General features: G+C 34.4%; 1 protein-coding gene across 1 annotated transcript in view; it reads left to right on the top strand.

Annotated features, from left to right (window-relative positions):
* LOC105148689 (uncharacterized) overlaps positions 1 to 17,009 on the top strand; it is a 37,743-nt gene extending 20,734 nt beyond the window's left edge. Inside the window, exons 5-6 of the mRNA XM_011060555.2 lie at positions 14,851 to 15,021; positions 15,748 to 17,009. Coding sequence (XP_011058857.1) covers positions 14,851 to 15,021; positions 15,748 to 16,223 — 647 coding nt within the window. The 3' untranslated portion in view covers positions 16,224 to 17,009. The remainder of the gene's footprint in view (positions 1 to 14,850; positions 15,022 to 15,747) is intronic.
* Positions 17,010 to 18,754: the final 1,745 nt, after the last annotated feature.

Below are 18,754 nucleotides of genomic sequence, written 5' to 3'. Positions count from 1 at the left end.
ATTTTAACCGACATCCGATTGCCGTAAATCCAGTGAGCATAATTTTATCACAATTTTATTTCACCGCATTGAAATTATTAAAAATTCAAGGATGTAAAAAATAATTTAGCTTCTTTTTTCACATTATTATAGAGGAGAAGATGGCATTACGTCTCCCAATTTACATTTTACACAATGATATTGTTAATATATAATCAATATTTAAATTTAAAACTTAAACTACATTTATCAAGGGCGTTGCTCAATCAATTCTAGATTCAAAATTAAATATTTATTAGGACATGATGTGGTGATATTGCATAATGAGGCGAAGAGAAATAGTAACGTGATTTTCCACTGCAACGAATTAAAAAAATTAATTCTGTTTTAAAAGACACAGTATTTGATTACAAAATTTACAAAAAATAAAATATTGCAAAATGTATGCAAATGTATATACAATACGTACGCTTAACTCTTGTACATAGATCAGTATTAAAAATCTGTAGTACATGTACTTGAATTATAGATTAGTAATAGAGAAGAGAACTATCGACTTATCGAATAATTTTTATATAAAAACCTCGAAAAAGAGATCGAAGAAGAGATCTAATACATAGTATAATAGCATATTTCTAGTATACAGAAGTTTATATTTACTATTATGCACGAAAAAAATGTTTGGTTGAATTGGAATTCTGATTGAAAATGAACGATTCAGAATTTTGTTAAATCTACTAGATTTCTGATTAAATCTACTAAATTGGTTATTTCAACTAGAATTCTGAATTATTTATTTTTCAAAATAAAAAATTCTATAAGTTAATTCAACCAAACATTTTTTTCTGTGCACTTATAGAATTACTTATATTTTTTAAAGGTATAGAGCTTGTTGAAATATGATTATCTTTATAACACAGTAGAGAGTATAGGATTACGTCCAGTTGTTCGAAAGTTCCCGATCCGAAGTCTACCAGCCCCGCGAGAAACAGGCGGATAAGGGTTGCTTTTCTTAAACAGGGGAAAGGGAGTTGCGAGGCAATTAGGAAAGTGTCACACACACTCCTATCGCGACTCACCCTCGCAACATGGCGACCCCTATCATGCTCTATCACGAGGTTATTAACACGCGCTAAATCGTCTATGAGACGTGAAAAGATCTATGATACACTAAGCAATGTTCTTAGCAAGTTAACGCAATTTATTCAGCTTTCTTTAAAATTTTCTTTAAATAATTTTAAATATTTTATATATAAAATTGCATTGAATCATACATTAAGTTATATTGAATAATGATACATCGAAGATTTGTATGAAAAAGACTCTTGAAGTAAATACAATAGATTATCGCTGTCGCACAGTTTGAGAAACGACGACGTAAACTTTTCTTCTTTGCAATTTGCACTTCTCTATAAGAAAGCAAAGTTCGAACCTTGGCCAACGAGGCATCTTCGATGCCTACTAAAATGACAAACGCGACCGCAGAACTTAATTAAACTCATAAATCCGTCGGCACCATCGTAGACTTCCACCGTTGTTGCGTCTCTTAGTACTTATTTACCTCGCAATACATTCTATAAATGGCGTCCTGGCCAATTAGAAATGTCGAATGCATCACGTATTATACCTGCGTGAACCATACGCTTATGACTGACTCTTACATTGCTATTTTGCATGAAAAAAAACTTAATGCTAATATGACTGCGTAATGATTTGATAATAACATCTTTATAAATGCTTTGTGACCACATTGTTGTAAAAAGCGTTTCTAGATTTCTCACGATTCTATTCATAAGGAATCTTCCGTCAAGTATAAACAATTTTTTCAATAAATAAAAATTAACATCGTTTATCTCTACGATTAAAGAATCAATCAATCAATTTCACATCAAAATTGTGTTGACTCTAATTGGTATTTGCGAATCCAGTGGACCTAGCCATTTTTTTTCTACGTACTTGTAAAAAATGGTTTATGATAAATATTTTTCAATTTTAAATAATTTTAAGTTATTGATTTTTTTCCTCAAATTTCACCTTCAAAATAAGAAAAATTGTTCAATTATGTTAATTTTAAGCAAAGATACATTAATTTAAAGTATATTGGACTCGCGAATACTAGTTAAGAAAATTTCAGAACGAACATCAATTGGAAATTAAAAAATAAAAAATAAAGTCTTACCTATTATTTATATGCGCTTCGGAAACATTTCTTTAGAAAACTCAAGAAAGAATTGCTCTTTACGGATTCTAACATATTCGCTGGTCTCTGAGGATTCCGGACGATCTCGAATCTCTATTGAGAAATCTTACGCCTTCCGCAAAGTGGAATTTCAGAAATCCTCCTCTGTGGCAGTGCCCGGAACTTTATCGCCTGACGGTTTATCGCGTATCCTGGTGGTACAACATCCTTCGTGTCCGTCCAATCAGGCGCGCACTTGGCGGACGGCTTAAGGAAACCCGTGGCGACCGCTTAGCCCAACCGCGATAATAAACAGGGCAGCCGTGCCGTTCCGTTTCCACGTATTCTTCGTGTTGCACGACAGGGGACTAGGCGAAAGACTTAGCCGCAGATAGGCGGAAGCACAAGCGATTCCTTTCCTCACCTCCTAACGTTGAGTCCCCAAAGGATCGCTGTATCTCCTGACGGCGATAAAGTCAACGAGCGTGTCTGACTAGAGAAACCTCCTAATTAGTTCTGCTAGTGAAGTATATTCATGGATTTGACGATAGTCTCGCCCACCTGCGGCGAAAAAAATTGAACAATTGCGCTAAAAGGTGGACCTTTCTCTTTAATCCTAGAATATTTTTATTTTCTGCCACTGTGAAATTCTATGGAATTTGCACCGGTATTAGAATCCTGTTAATAGTCATAATTTTTTTAGTTCACTACGACAATTGTTCCTTTATTTCAAAAGACACAAAACGTGATTTTCGAGATGTTATCATAAACTAATTAAGTAAATATTGCTTTATAAACTATCAAAAGTGAATTAATTTAACTTTATAAAAAATCATCAAAATTTTCACAACTAAAGAAATCATTTTTTAAAGGTTGTGAAACGAAAATGACATAAATGATACTTGATCATATTAAGAATATCATTCTTGTTGCCGTTATAAATTATTGATTAGTTAATAATTTTTTGCAAAATTGAGAAATAGTTTTTCTCCTTTTTTAGGTAACTTAATTTCTTTAATTTCTACTTAAAAATTTTTCACTTATTAATTTTTTTAGTTATGTCACTTTTGAAGTTAAGGAGCAATATTTGTATGTTTTGATTAAAAAATTAAAATAGATTCTAAAGATATAAATTTATAGTGTTAGATATATGACGATAAAAATACTTTCTTAAATACGACGATTGAAAAATGCATCACCAATAATGCGCGACACGTACCTCGATAAAACGTCCGCTAGAAAGGGCAAACTCGATCGAATCAAACCCTTTGCTCTGATGCACCCACCGTGTTCCCACGCGATCGACGCGAGTTCCAGACCACTGGAGACAGACTATTACTACATCCCGCGTTTCTTCTGCTAACGCCTTTCTCATCGTCGCGTCTATTGCCAATTTAACTTCCGGTATTCAGATCTAAAAAATCCGTAATTAATCCATATTGAGTAAAAAAGCTCTTAAATGGCATCTTTACAAACTCTAAGATAAAAATTTTTTTATTAGACAATAGTTTCCAATACGTTGCCTTCTAGTTTTGTAAATATTTCTAAAAGCGAGATTTCTAAAAGAGAGAGCGTTAAAATTAGTCAAAGTTCAATAATAATGTGACTATAGCAAAATTTTCTTTTAGACAATCGTTGAAATCTCCGTAGATAAAATAGGAAAGCGCACACGAAATCATTGGAAGATGATGCGGATTATGCAAAGATGAGTGTTCAATGCCGAAAATCGAGACGTCCCTCAATCAAGAATACTGATTCAAATCGATTTGAGCTGATCGAGGAGCGATCTCGAGCAAATCGATCCAAGGTTGATTCGCTGGCTGAAATCGTAGAAAGAATCATGTCGGACGAGCGAAGCGAGAAAGTGATTCACGGAGATCGGGATCGTCATTTTACCGAAACATTCGTGCACATTGAACAAAAAAACCTTAAAAGTATTCCAATAAAAACAGAGCTCTTTAAAATAATGAACAATTTCTTTAATTAACATGTTATTTTGAGAATGTCAAATATTTCGCTTTTTTAAATTTATAACATTCGTATACTTATACAAAAAAATCCTTGAAAGTATCTCAGTAAACACCGAGCTTTATTTTAAAATAATGAACAATTCCTTTAATTAATATGAGTCATTTTGAGAATGTCACATATTCCGCTTTCTTTAATTTATGATGATAAAAAAATCTTCTTAACGTCATTCGCGATTCATGCCGTGTTCCTTCCCGTTACTTCTCTAAATCGTAAATAATCCCAACCTTTGCCGGCGGATTTAAAGTTCCACCACGTTCCTCGTAATCGTTGCCGTTCGCAGAAAATATTCACGATGAATTAGCATACTCTTATTCGGGCCGCTACAGGAAACTTTCTTCCCAACTTAACGAGTTTGATTTCATGAATCATATTGAAGATATTAAATTGACCGAGTAGTTCACGGTTAGTATTGACAATGAGTCACACACTTCAAATGTGTTGTTCGCTGTTTATAAGTATACTTTATAAGTATATCTTATTTCATCATAAATTCTATAATGTAAATTCGGCATTTAATCTCAATGTCAACAAATAGATTCCATGCGCGCCAAAACAGTATCGATCCTTTTTTTTACACAATTTCACATCTACACCGGAAATACCACAAATTCCAGTGTCGTCACCTGATTCCACCATAGATACCTCGATCCCGACACGTAACTCATAATCTTGGTAAAAAATCTTGTAACTGTGAGATCGACGAATAATCCAGTGAAGTAACTGATTATGAAGTTCGGTATTTCCGAAAGATAGTATACATCCGTGTAGATCCCGCTGTGTATCGTCGGCAAATTTCATGCATCTATAGGTGATCGGGGTACCTATAATTGAAAAAAACACAGGAGGCTCTTTGTGGGAAGAAGGAACACTAAAACGGGTGAACGGAAGTACTGAGGCGAGGTAGACGAATTAGGATCAGAGGAAGCCCATGCTCCCAGTCTTTTTTTCCTGTACGAAATTCCTGTACTCGTAGCATCGCCGGTACACTGACTCGATCGTGTCGACGGAAGAAAAGAGAGGAGAGGTGAGAGAACGAGAGAAAGAGAGAGAGAGAGAGAGAGAGAGAAAGAGAGTGAAGAATAGAATGGATACGAAAAGGGAAGAGAAGAGAGTACTCTCGCAGAGGAACAAGAGAAGAAAAGAAATAAGAGACAAGACAAGAGAAGGTGGAGGAGGCAGTTACGTGATCCACGCTCGAGAAGGCACGGCTGTTTCCTTTCGATCGTATCATTTTGCCTCACAATGTTACACGTCTCACCTGTCCCTATTTATTTTTTAATATCGACAATACATGCCGGTGAAGAATTTTCCGATATCCGCCTGTAAATTTCACCGTTTTATTTATTAATAATTGACTTTCTGGTATATCGAAATTTAACTGACAAACGTAATAACTTTAATCTATGAGAAAAAAGAGGAAGTGAAATTTTTATTATTTATTTTTTATATAACTGAAGAACGTTTAGAGATCCAAATGAGTTGTCTAACTCGGACTTCCCATACGGGATACATACGGGATAAGGTGGCTTGAAACGTGAAAATGAATTCGTACGTGCGTGATGATTCGCGAGAAAAAAACCGTTACGGACGACGGCAATTTATCGGCAAAAAATAAGCGAGCATTGTCGTGACAGAATTCAGCCAATAAACAATAACGGAATCGAAGACCAGTCGGCAACGACCCATCTGAAACGCCGACCTAGCGCAGTCGAGCAAGAATTCTCCGAGGCCCTCTTCAACTGCACTCTTTTTTACTCTGAATTAATTGATAGCCAATCAACAACACGACTTGAGCGTGGTCAATTGATTAACGATCTACTACCGCTTTCGCTGATTCTCCAATAGTTAGAGACTATACTACTATAATAATTCGCTGTAAAAACACAGAATTATCATCGTCAAGGAAATAGTACTTTCATGTACTTTCCAAATGAAAAACAATATATAATTTCACTGGAATTGCACAAACTATGTGAAAATTGCAATTATAATAATAATATTCAAGGTTTACCTATAATATTACTATGACATAAACAGTTATGTTACTGCAAAATATATAGTTTTATTATAAAGGGTTACATTACTATAATGTACGTAAAGTTCAAATCTTTTGTTGTAAAATGTACAAAAAAAAGTATCGCACAATAAAAGATACGACAATAACTCTGAGAGTTTATTTTTATCAGAAAAATCTGAAAATGGGAAAGAAAATTCGTCACTACATTTGAAGGAGGGCAGGGCCACCTACGCAAGTTCCGTCGGTCCGGATCCTAATGAAAGGCCTTTCGTGACCCTACCGTGCTTCAATACAAGGAATTTGAGTATACTGATTTAGACGAATCCGGATGAAGTCGAGTTCAAGCTGAAAGATTGTAGAGTCTCCAGCAGAGAGAAGAAACAAGAAGTTATTCTGAGAAGTAGCAGTGTCATTGAATGAAAGGTCTCCCTGATTCATCTGGTTCTTTCTATCTATTGCTGCATTACTTTCTTGCGCGTTCCGATGTGCTCTAGATTCATTTAACAATCGCAATCAAGCTAAACGGATTTATAGAAAGTCTTAAAAAAATACGGAATATTTTCTTGCTTTATTTATAAAAAGCAATATATTCGTTTCGAATTAAAGAAACACGTACATGATGGACGCTGTTGAAACGTCTCAGGGGGAAAAATGATCCCAAAATTACGTGAAGAAAGGATCGCTGAATACACGTACGTATACACGAAGCGTACTGTTACCTCAATTATCCTTTCCGTCGCTTTTCGAAGACACAATAAATAACCGGCCTTTCAAAAGCCAAAAAGGCGTAATTGAAAGTCGCTTCCTTTCAGCGCCCACTTTTGAGGCGGTCCTGTGAAAACGTTTAGTGTACAAAATTACAAGTAAACTCCGGAAACTCGTTCGCGAAATCTCACACCGACGCTTAGCGGAACGATATATTTTCATCTAAAAAGAAAATAGTATTTACTTGTTAGAGAGTAAATGTTTTACTGAATATGTTCAGAATTTGAAATCAGTGTATTAGTGATTATTATGATATTTGTCGATAACAAGAAAATGACGAACTAAAAAGAAAAAGTTAAATATTTTATAAAATAAGTAAAAAAACATGTACTTTGATTGCAAAAATAATTGTAACATTGTGAACAAAAATTATTTCATGGCTTACAAAGGCATTAATTCATTGATTCATTCATCTTCTTATTATCTTTTATTTAGGACATAATATTTACATTTTTGAATTTTTTGAAATATTGTACTGCACTTGTCTAAATATATGTTTCTTATAATTATAAGAAACTGAAAATTTCAAATTAAAAAATTTTAATTTAGTTGCTGGTGGAGTCAAGATGGTGTAATACATTAATTAAATTTTACTGAAGTGTTCTTTTTTAAATTTATGGTTAGTATTTTTCGGATCACCGACAAAACAAAGTTTTGTATGGCTACTAATTTCTTTTGTAATGTAATTTAATTAATACAATCTATAATATAATTATTTATCAATACAATTATTGATCAATAATATTATAGAACTAATCATACTTTTTTATTAGTTTAATTATTGAGACATTTATCTTATTTGTTGTAACAATTTATTACAAATATTATTTAAAAGTAAACAGTGAAATGTAATATAAATAATAAGATTTAGAAGTGCAAATTATGTGGAACGCATAATAAAAAAAAAAAACAATCGCGTATATTTTCTTATCAAATAAGTCGATATAATTTTTATTAACACTTTCATAAGATGTTGCACGGAACGCGATCGAGAGTTTTTATGTAATATTGACAAGCAATTATTACGATACTATGCGGTTAAAGTTAAGACCTCGGTATTTCCGGGCGCATCGATGGAGCTCGCCATTCATGCTTCGTTCTTCATTCATCCTGAAAATTGCGCGGGAACGTGCGAGCAAGAGGATGCACAAGAGAGATAATCCTGACCAAGAGATGATATCAAGAAAGGCACAAACACCAAAGTGCGCTAGAAGAAAAAAGAGATGAAGCAAGAAGCTGAGAAAGAGCGAGAGAGGGGAAGAGGCAAATTCGTCGATTAGTTCTTTTTTTCAGCACCTAAACCTGAGGCCCCATTGTCCGACCCAGGACAAATTACGGCATGATGCGTGCGTGTGAAACACAGGGGCCCAAACTTTGCGGCTGACGCGACGTTACGCTAAACAGATTTCCTTCTCTTACAAATTCGGAACTGGCGAATTGAATGGAGCGTCCAAGAACAGCGAGATAAAGGAATGCACTGGGGATGAATGGCGATGTGAATGAGAACGGGTTGCGAGAGAGAGAGGGGCGAAGGAGGGAGGAAAGGCGAGAGAACGCAAACCGAGCGAACGAAATTATCGGCGATGGTCATTGAAGTCGAGCAGCGCGTGAAGCAACAGCATTGTTGATCTCGGTTTCTCGCAGGTTGAACCTTCAGGTTACTGACTCCTGTAGGATCTGCCGATCGAAAAGAATAGCGCGCGAATTATTCTGAGGTGGGAAAAGACTATCGATACTTTGTATTCCTTTTCTTACCAATTTTTATTTAATTGAGCCGTGGCCGTCAGACAAAATAAATGCAGTGTCCTTTGTTGACATAACATACATTTTACGTACCTCTTTTTTGTTTTTGACATCTATAATTTATTTATTTATTTTTTTTAATTGTATGTTATCTTAAATGTTATTACTTTAATTTGCTGTGGTCTTTATTTCAGATTCGTTATCTTTCTTTATATATTTTTGGCAATTTATTATTTTGTTATTTCATCTATGTAAGTATATGTTTTTACTTTTATTTTTATTGTTAGCTTAAACTTCGAAACAACATTATGTTGATGCCTCACCTCTTAAAATGCATTTTTCATATTTTATTTTACACTACATATTTACTTATATCTTATGTTGTTTGCACTTCAATACTTTATCATTATAATTATAATTATAATAATTATTAGTTACTATCATTATTTAATATGTACTATTATTATATACTATATAATATATACTATTATTATTATTATTATTATTAGAGGGCAATAAAAGAGATATTACAATAAAAGTTAAGTTTTACGTATCATTTATTTGCTACAACAACGACACAACACAAAAAAAACAAAGTTTTCCAGAAAATAAGTTTCAAGATTTCAAATCGTTAAAATTGTATACTATTAATAATTCGCAATTTTGATGTAATGATAGAGGAATAAACGAGTAAAGTAAATGAGTAGAAATCATGTAGAAAATTTTCAGTCTTCTGTTAATTTCGATATTTTAATATTTTCTCTCGATCAGACGTACGAGATCGAAACAGCATCGGACAGATCGGGTCTTGCTGAGATCTCGTCGTCTCCGAGAAGAAACACTATCCTCGAGACAGGATACTCGGTATAAGAAGAAATCGTTGATGGTAAGCGATACGCGCGAGTTTCCTGAGCGCGCGTATGCATAAGACTTCTTTATGCCCGGTTTATGTGCCAACATATCGACCGATATATCGATCGCATATAGACGGACTTGGTTCGACGTTATATTAAGACGACGCGGCAATATCGACTTACATTACACGACCGAACGAGCATCTATCTCGGTGGGAACCGAAGCCTCACGAGCTTCTTAAGTTCTTCTTAACGGTTATGATCTCTCGTCCGAGATTCTGAATCCTGCTCATGTCACGCTATGAAGGATGAGGCAATGGTACAATTAGACAAGATGTTTGTATTTCCGAAGATGTGCACAGTAACAAAATAATGGCGTCCGTACATTTTGGTACATCTAAATGTAGCTGACATAAGTATAAAATTTAATGATTTGATTATATTTTTCCATTTTTTGTTCTTATATTTGACATATCATAATGAACAACTTGAAAACGGTATTTTAAAAAGTATTAAGGACTGATCTAAAGCCGATTTTTAATTGATTGTATCATCGTACGCAACATAACATCTTGTCTAATTTTATCATGATAAGGCGAATTAGTATTCGCTGAAAGCACGTCGAACTCACATCATTTTTCTTTCTCGCTTCGAATAGCTTTAAGGAAAAGTTCGACAGGAAAATGTTACTTGACAGGAAAATGTTGATATCTATCTAATAAGGAAAAAAAAACGGAATATGTTTTTATGATAAATTTACGAATGTAGCAATTCCGAATTATCATCATCGATGCATTATGCGATTAAATATACAATATAATCTCAATTAACTTAATTTAATTTACTTGTGCACTTAAAAAAATGTTTTAATAATATCAACAAAACATGTATCAACTAGAATGACATTTTGGTGAAATCAAACAGAATTTCTGGTTATCATAATCAGAAATGAGTTATTATAACCAGAAATTCTATTTGATCTCACTAAAATGTCATTCTCGTTGATACGTTTTATTGATTTAATTAAAACATTATTTTCTATGTAAGAGTTTAGTAATTTGAGACGAGAAAAAGTTGGCTTTTTAAATTGCAACATCAATTGATAATAAAATGACTGCAGTGCAACTTCTATGCAGCTTGCTAATATCAAGGTTGAAGGCAGTCACGATCTCCTAGACCGGATCTCTTTTCTCGGAGCGCGGAGAAGAAATCTCTCAACAATCTTAAGTCGGTAGCGAGAAGATGAGGTCGATCGAATCGCCGGATAGCGGTAGCATTGCGGAGCGAAGAGATGAAGGATCGAAATGGTAGAAGAGAGCGGGGGTGGCGGCTAGATGGGAGGGAAACCGAGAAACGGCGAAATGACGGCGGTCGATGGATGGTTCGTTAAGTAGATGGCTGGTCGGAGGACTAAGCACCAAAACCACCTCACTGTGGTTTCACACCCGCGGAGTGAGAGAGAGAGAGAGAGAGAGAGAGAGAGAGAGAGAAGGGCAGAAGAAAGAAAGAGAAAAATATAGGACAGCAGTAAACAACTCGGAGTTCCTTTGGTCAGGACTCGTATGTTCCTTCGGCCACGGGATCGACGACGACGAGGCTGCGATCCTCCACGAAGAAGAACAAGAAGTCGCCTTCTGAGAATTGATCACCGGCGACAACGCGAACATTAGCGTGACGACAATGGTCAGTTGTGAATGGTCAGCTGCGATGAATGTTAAATCAACGATGATGACGACGAACGAAATAGAGCAGCGTGACGTCGATCGTTAAATTATTAATCGAATAACGATGGAAAATCCAATGGAAAGTTCGAACTGATCTGCTCTTATTTTTGTAGATCGGATTTTACGCTCCTTATTATGCATAGATGAAAGAGTGGATTTTCCTATGTATAAGAGAATAAAGATGTAAATGACGTAGCTAATTTACATTTAATTATTTGTCGTTTAATCGATATATTATACAATAAGTAATCCAATCCATGTTTAATTTTACCATAATATGAATATTTTTCCATCAGATTACGAAATCTAGCAATTAAGAAATGCGATTATTGTATTTCTCGAGAAAGTTTAAATTTAGAATATCGCACTGAAAAAAATGTTCTAATCGTACCAACAAAAAGTGTAAACAAAAATAAGTTGATCAGAATTTTCTGGTTATTTCAATTAGAATTTGATAGATTTTATTATAAGTGTCTGATTTGTATACCTTTCTTTCAAAAGTCCAATTAATACGATAAGACTTTTCCAGTGTATTTATTGATCTGATCTGTTACTTATTATAATGTAAAAATGATTGCAAAGATACATAAGAGAATGATTAAATGCATTATATGTATAGGATAGTGTTAATTGGAACGACAAATTTGAAAATGTCCCTAAAAAAACAGGGGACGTATGGTCACCGTACTAATAAAGCATCGTTAGACAAAAAAGGAGGAGCGAAGAAGAAGAGGATAAAAAACGATCCTTCGTTCTGAATGGAATAGGACGTTATTTTTCTTTTCTCACTCGTCCGCTCATAGAGAATCATTCGGGAGAAGCGGACTATTATCCAACAGATGGTCCTGCCGACACCAATCCGAGTAGAGTGTTGTGTTAGTGCCTTTGTTTTGTTACCGTTGTTCCGGTAATTGCGGCAAATACACGGCCATTTTCGGTAATCATCCCCTTCTGTACCCTCCCTGATCGTCCTGCACGGCGGTCCTCTTTGAGAATTTCGAAACGACCTCGACCTTCCGCTTAGTAGGCGTAACGACAGTTTTGCCCAAGAACTGATCGGTACCGACCTCGACCTCACCTCATAATAGAACTTGGCCGATTTGGACGATATTCGAAACTGTATCATTTGTACCTGTCGCATGTATCAATGGCTTGAACTTGTGAATCTTACACTGAAAGAAAAGATTGGCTGAATGTGGCATAGCATTTTTAATTGGTTGCAGTAGCCTTGATTGCGTTAGCCTATCCGCAATGTTAGTATAGGATTTCGATAAACTACATAACACAACACAACCAAAAATTGACTGCAGCCAATTAAAAATGTTATGCCATATTTTACCATCTAATTTGCTGCAGCAGCTAATCTTTTCTTTTAATACATATTTCTAACAAATAGAACACTGGCCTAAAAAGAATAGCATGGAAATCCCCCAATCTATCATCTATAATTAATTGTAAACATCACAAGATAACGTGATTGATGACGAATTCTAGTTAATGTTGCACTAGTAGACAATTAAGCACATTGTAAGCATGACAAGTATGTATAATTACTGATAACGACGAATTCCAGTTAATATTACTAAATAGGGGAAACTTGAAAGACATTGTAACGAATTCGCGAGAATAGTATTTTACATATATTTTCCATATGAGAAGACAGAGGTATTCCCCACACGCGTGGCTTGCACGCGAAAACAGATAATTCCGACCAGTCTCATGTTAATTTTCCTCGAAGCGTGAATAAAACGTTTAACAGCGATGATATATAATTATCATTCAACAACGTGCTATTAACAGAGATTTTATTAGAAGTCTCGCAATACAAATTATATATATCGAAATGTTACAGAGATAAGAGCTCTACAAAAAGATAAGATTGAGATAAATTTGCAATTTTTTATTAAAAAATATAATGATTTGTAATACAAAAGACAAGACTTTGATAAATTTGCAATTTTTCAATATTGAAGAAATTTAAAATTTTTATTTTTCCAAAAAAGTAATGAAAAGTTGCAATTTTTCTATAAATTTTTTAAAAGTTAAAATTGTTTTCAAGATTATTGAGTTTTTTATAAGAGAAATCGGACATTTCGAAACTTATCAATGATCATAGTGAAGGGATTCCTAGAACAAAGTGAATGGTGAATACCCTTGAAAACCGATTTTTATCATTAACCAGTCTTCATTCGTCCAGGGATAATCATCAATGTTTTTACAGATTTTTCCCATCGATTTTTCCGATTAGAAACGCTTGTATCTGTTACATATGATATATTGCACGCTAATGTCAAGTAAAGATCTGGGTCAATCTTTGATTTTTTTTAAGAATAAAATTACGTAAACATTAAGAATTATTACAAAATACTAAAAGAATATATGCAAAATATATATAATATACAAAAGTTAAATTTTATATAATATTCTATCAAAAAATCCAAAATCAAAATCTAAACAACGAATATTTTTAACGAATATTTTCGAAAAACACTTTGGAATATTTTATAATTCTACAATGTCTTTCTAGGTGAGAATGAAACAGAGTGATATATAATGTATGTACATTTTAATTAAATGAAATGTTTCATCGCTTCATATATATACATGGGACAATGACACCGAAAAATTTCTTCGAATCGTATATGATTCATCGCATTATCATTTTTCTCTCTGTCTTTCTCTATGTTAAGAATGGTTTTATACATAATCGGGATACATGATACTTCAGAAATCTCAGTATTTATGATGGTATATCCCAGTAATAGCCGTAAGATCAGTAATATTACTAATACTTCTAATAAATACAGAACTGCAGAGAAAGATGACTTGACTTCTTTCGTGGAAGTGAGATTGCAATTATAAAAATTAATAAAACGACTTTCGCCGGAACTAGAATGATTAAATATTTAATAATATTATCATATTTAAATTACGAGGAAACTTATTTATGTAGAAAGAAGGAAGACGATATGATTTGAAAGTTACGAATCATCCGATCATATATTTACACTTTTACTAGCACTTGTTACGCAATCGTTGCTTTACTTAATGATCTTGATCTCACGACGCGATGCTACTCGTTTCTTTCATACGAGATATATATATATATATATATATATATATATATATATACGATGCACATACATTCACTTCCAGCGTTTAAGTTTCCGTCGCGCCTACTTCGATTTGTGACTCATATCAATTAATCTGCCTATGTTACTCATTCGAAACTCCGTTACCGACTCATACGATTTGCTGCGCATTTTAAGAAGCATGTTTTACAGTACACTGCCATAAAACGACTCAGTTCTTTAGTTTCTGATGGATTACATACGGAATTTATTTAAATTAAAATTTAATGTACAGATATATATGATTTCTTTTAAACATATTTATTGTATTAAAAATTTGTTTTGAATTAAAATGTGAAGGTAAAATATAAATCGTTTTGCAAATTTATGTCGTTTATTTATGTCGTTGGTCTTATTCGTATAGAAAATTGATCAATTAATCAAATAATCAATTAATGAATTAATCAAATAACATTTTCTGTTATAGACACGGGTATCGGTACTACAGAATGGGCTTATCCATCCACAGCGCCGTCTTATCCGGCTCCTCCAGTCAGCAGCAGTGGTTCCTATTCTCCTTTACCTGGCGGTGCGTTTTCATATCCAGGGGAATCATTGTCACATCATCCAACAACGGAACCGGTGCCATTGCCAACCGGTACGATTCATTAATACATAAAGTAATCAAAAAACTTGAATTCATTTACGTCTCTGATCCAGCAATGTGATTCGCCGATGCATTGCTAATTAAGAAATACCTACGACGGTTTAATACATTCTGACGCATAACTCGTTCCGGGAAAAAGTTTCGTAACATTATCTCGCTATCTCGAAGGTGTATCTATTTTAGAAACTATATTATAGGTAATCGATTTTTTAGATGTGGAAACTCTGCAGAGTTTAAATCATCTTATCATCAATTATATTTACAGAAGTAGAAATAATTCTTGATAAAACAGAGCAAGTTATACGCACAAAAAAGATGGATCCAAATTATTGGAAGATTTTAATTACTACAAAGAAGGAATGATTTTGCTGAAAGATCTACAATTTTACTGAAAACAAATCTGAAACTAATTTTGTAGCAGACTATCAAAATAATTTGATTGGAAATTTCAATTGGTTGTTAGAATATCAAAATTTTTTGCAACAATTGCTCATCTAATTTTTAATTTTTATAGGCATAATTCTTTCGATAGTTCAGCAAAATTATTTCAAATACTTCAGCAAAACCGTTTTTTCCATATAATAATTAACATCTAAAAATCTACCAACATTACAAGTTATTCAATGTTTTTATTTGCGCAATTTGTTTGTTATATATATAAATATCCTTTATAATCAACGAAATTTTAGTAAAAACTTTGTAATTGTTTTCTTGCAGTACTTCCTTCGGAAACTCAACAGGATACCTACACGCCGAATTGCGTGTCCATGTACTCAGGACATGGCACCTCGCCGACCACGTCCTTGCCCTTGGTGCCGACCAGACCCAGCGACCCTGACATTTTTGCCGGTAGTGGCACGGGCAGTGCAGGTAGTCCGGGTTACCATTACAGTTCCTGGACACCTGGTCCGGCGACCCCGGTCCCAGTGGCTTCCCACAATTATAACCCCAATTATCAAGGCTACTACAACAATCCGAGTCAGAATTACATCACAGGTCCGACACCGATGGTCCTCTATCCTCAGCTATACAGCACCGTCAATCAAAACCAGATTCATTTGCATCTGCACGGCGATCTGAGTGAGGAACAGGTCACTATAGCCGGTGGCAATCTTACCATCAGTAGTATTCGAGAAATCGGCGTACTTGGCGAGGAAAGCGAGCAAAGAAACGACGTATGGAGACCGTACTAAAAAGAAGAGATCTGTGTTATAATATAAATTGAAATTATGCGACATATCGTGTGTGCGACTTACAATGCGCAAATTTCCGAGTGTGGCAATGTAATTTCTAATTAGTGCTCTAATTAGTGTAACAAAGACAGCAGGATCTGTACCAAGTACTTTCCAGGAGAAAGATGTGCGTAAGATAAATGCTGTATTAAATAGCAATATTTCTTCGGGTCATCCGCAGTTACGCGAATTAACGCATCTGTAAGAACCCATGTGAATGATATCCGGTATGATTTCTCGTAGTGCGTCGCGTATATGAAAGTAAAAATTATTGACTCATTCACGTTGAAGCGAAGTGAGAAAGTGAGAAATGAACTTTACTAAAAAAAACTTCTTCAATTTATGAAAAATCATCCAGCAATGGGAGATTTCAGTAAAGACTTCTAATGAGACTAATCAATGAGTGAAGAATCGTCATTGTGCGCACAAAAATGAAGAGCCTTTCGATGTTTCATGATGTATTTGAAATTCATTCATTCATGTTGAACATGAGATGAAATGAAGTAAACTTTACTGAAAAAAACTTCTTAGAGATTAGCGAGTCTCTGCGAAATCTGATTAAATAAAATTAATAAAACTAATCAATGATTGAAGAATCGTCATGTGCGCGCAAAGCGGGAATCTTCATTCGATTGTTAAAACGAGTTGAGAATCGAATCACGAAAGCATCATTCGATTCTTGAACGGAGAAGTTAGTCAAACCCTGTAACGTTGTAAATATACACATATTTTCAGAAATGAAATAAATTTGCTCGATAGGTTTTTAAATCCTTTCTCTTGACGTGGAAAAGTTTCAACACGAGTATCAAGGATAACCAAATACATTTGAGGAAATTCCTCTTATATCAGAATCCACAGAATCTACTATGTGAATAAACTTTTTTAAACTCTTTCACAAGTTCGAGATTAATTTCAGAAGTAATGAACGGATCATTCCATCTTCACACATAAATGCGATAGAAAACTTTTTATTCGCACGGGAACGGACCATAGTGACGCTGTTGTCTCTTTCGTCATGGGGGAACAGATAACCCTTTTTACGAGCGCAGCAAGCTCTATTTAATATTTAAAGCACGTTGGAAATGACGAACGGATGGATAGTTGCGGTCTGGCTGGTCGCGACATCGTCGGTTCGTCGTTCTTGCGTCCCTTTATTAGCGAGTCACCCCATGCTGCCTCGTGTCAGCTAAATCTTTAAACTTGCCTCACCTAAATTAGCCCATAGCGTATTTTGTGCAAATAATTTATTTATAAAAAATCACGCACACCTAAATTACAGTCATATCACATTTAAATTAGAATAATTCTTCTGAAATCACATTTACATTCTAATTAAACGTGAAAAGATTAAATAATTAATTTTTCACTCAACTTTCCCATCTTTCACAATTTTCTTTAAATTTATTGGATTTAAATTTATTGGTTTACAATGCATAAATTTTAAGTCAGAAATCCGGAAACAACACGCCACGAAGATGTACCATCGCATTTGATAGAAAATAATAGAAAATAATAGAATATCGTCTAAAAATACGTTGGAATGAAATTACTACGTGGCTAAGAACTTAATAAGCGTCTTGGGGATTTTGCCGTTTGACAATATATATACGACAACGAAGTAATCTTCATAAGTAACTGAAATCAAAGTATAATAAGAGACTGGAAATACTAAATGTCTACTTCCCAGTTACAAGTAATTTCCTCTTGTTTTCTTCTTTAATATATAACCACATTATTTGTTTCTATAAATAACTACAAGACTAAAAGTATTCAGAAAGTGCCTAAAATAAAAACAAACGTTAGTTTCTCATTAAAATTGATTGAATCGTCATAAGTAATTTACGAAACGAATCTTTGCAAACGCTCCACTATTTCTTCGCAATCATTAAAGAGTTAAATGCTGAAAAAGGTGTTTTAATATCTGATATTTTTCACATTTTTGTTTCTTTTTCCTCTTGACAATAGACAAAAGTGAGAGGCAAAATATATATTATTACGATCGAAAGTATTGATAATGGTGGAAAGCCGGACGAAAAATTCTTCCTACTTCAATGACTTCACACTTTGAAGAGATCTCTTCACTCTTCCCCACTTCTCTTGTTTACAGCCTCGACGCGTCCTACGAATAGAACGCCACGAATAAAACCACGGAATAAGCCAAGGCGGCCGTCGCTCGTAAGCTTCTCTCTTTACGAGGATGACTCGACTCGCAGTCGACCGCAGACGAGAGTCTCCCGCCCTTTCTACGTCCGTTAAAACGAACTGAAATACGTTTCGTCTCGCAGGAAATGGTCGACATCTTTGGTACCAGCCGAGCATGGCCGATGGAAATAAATCGCGTAGTACTCGCGACCCTTGATCGAAACAGTCTTTAAATCCTTGATAAAATATTATTCGAGAACTTAATATGCATTCAGTTTTAGTAAAATACAATTGACAATAAAAAAGATTAAAACGTATAAAACAATGTAGGACTCTTAATTTTAAAAAAC

This window comes from Acromyrmex echinatior, chromosome 13 (genome assembly GCF_024713525.1).
Source record: "Acromyrmex echinatior isolate Ae372 chromosome 13, ASM2471352v2, whole genome shotgun sequence".
In the NCBI taxonomy this organism is placed as follows: domain Eukaryota; kingdom Metazoa; phylum Arthropoda; class Insecta; order Hymenoptera; family Formicidae; genus Acromyrmex; species Acromyrmex echinatior.
The sequence above is the reverse complement of the archived record's forward strand: the minus strand, read 5'-3'. Positions and strand labels throughout refer to the sequence as shown.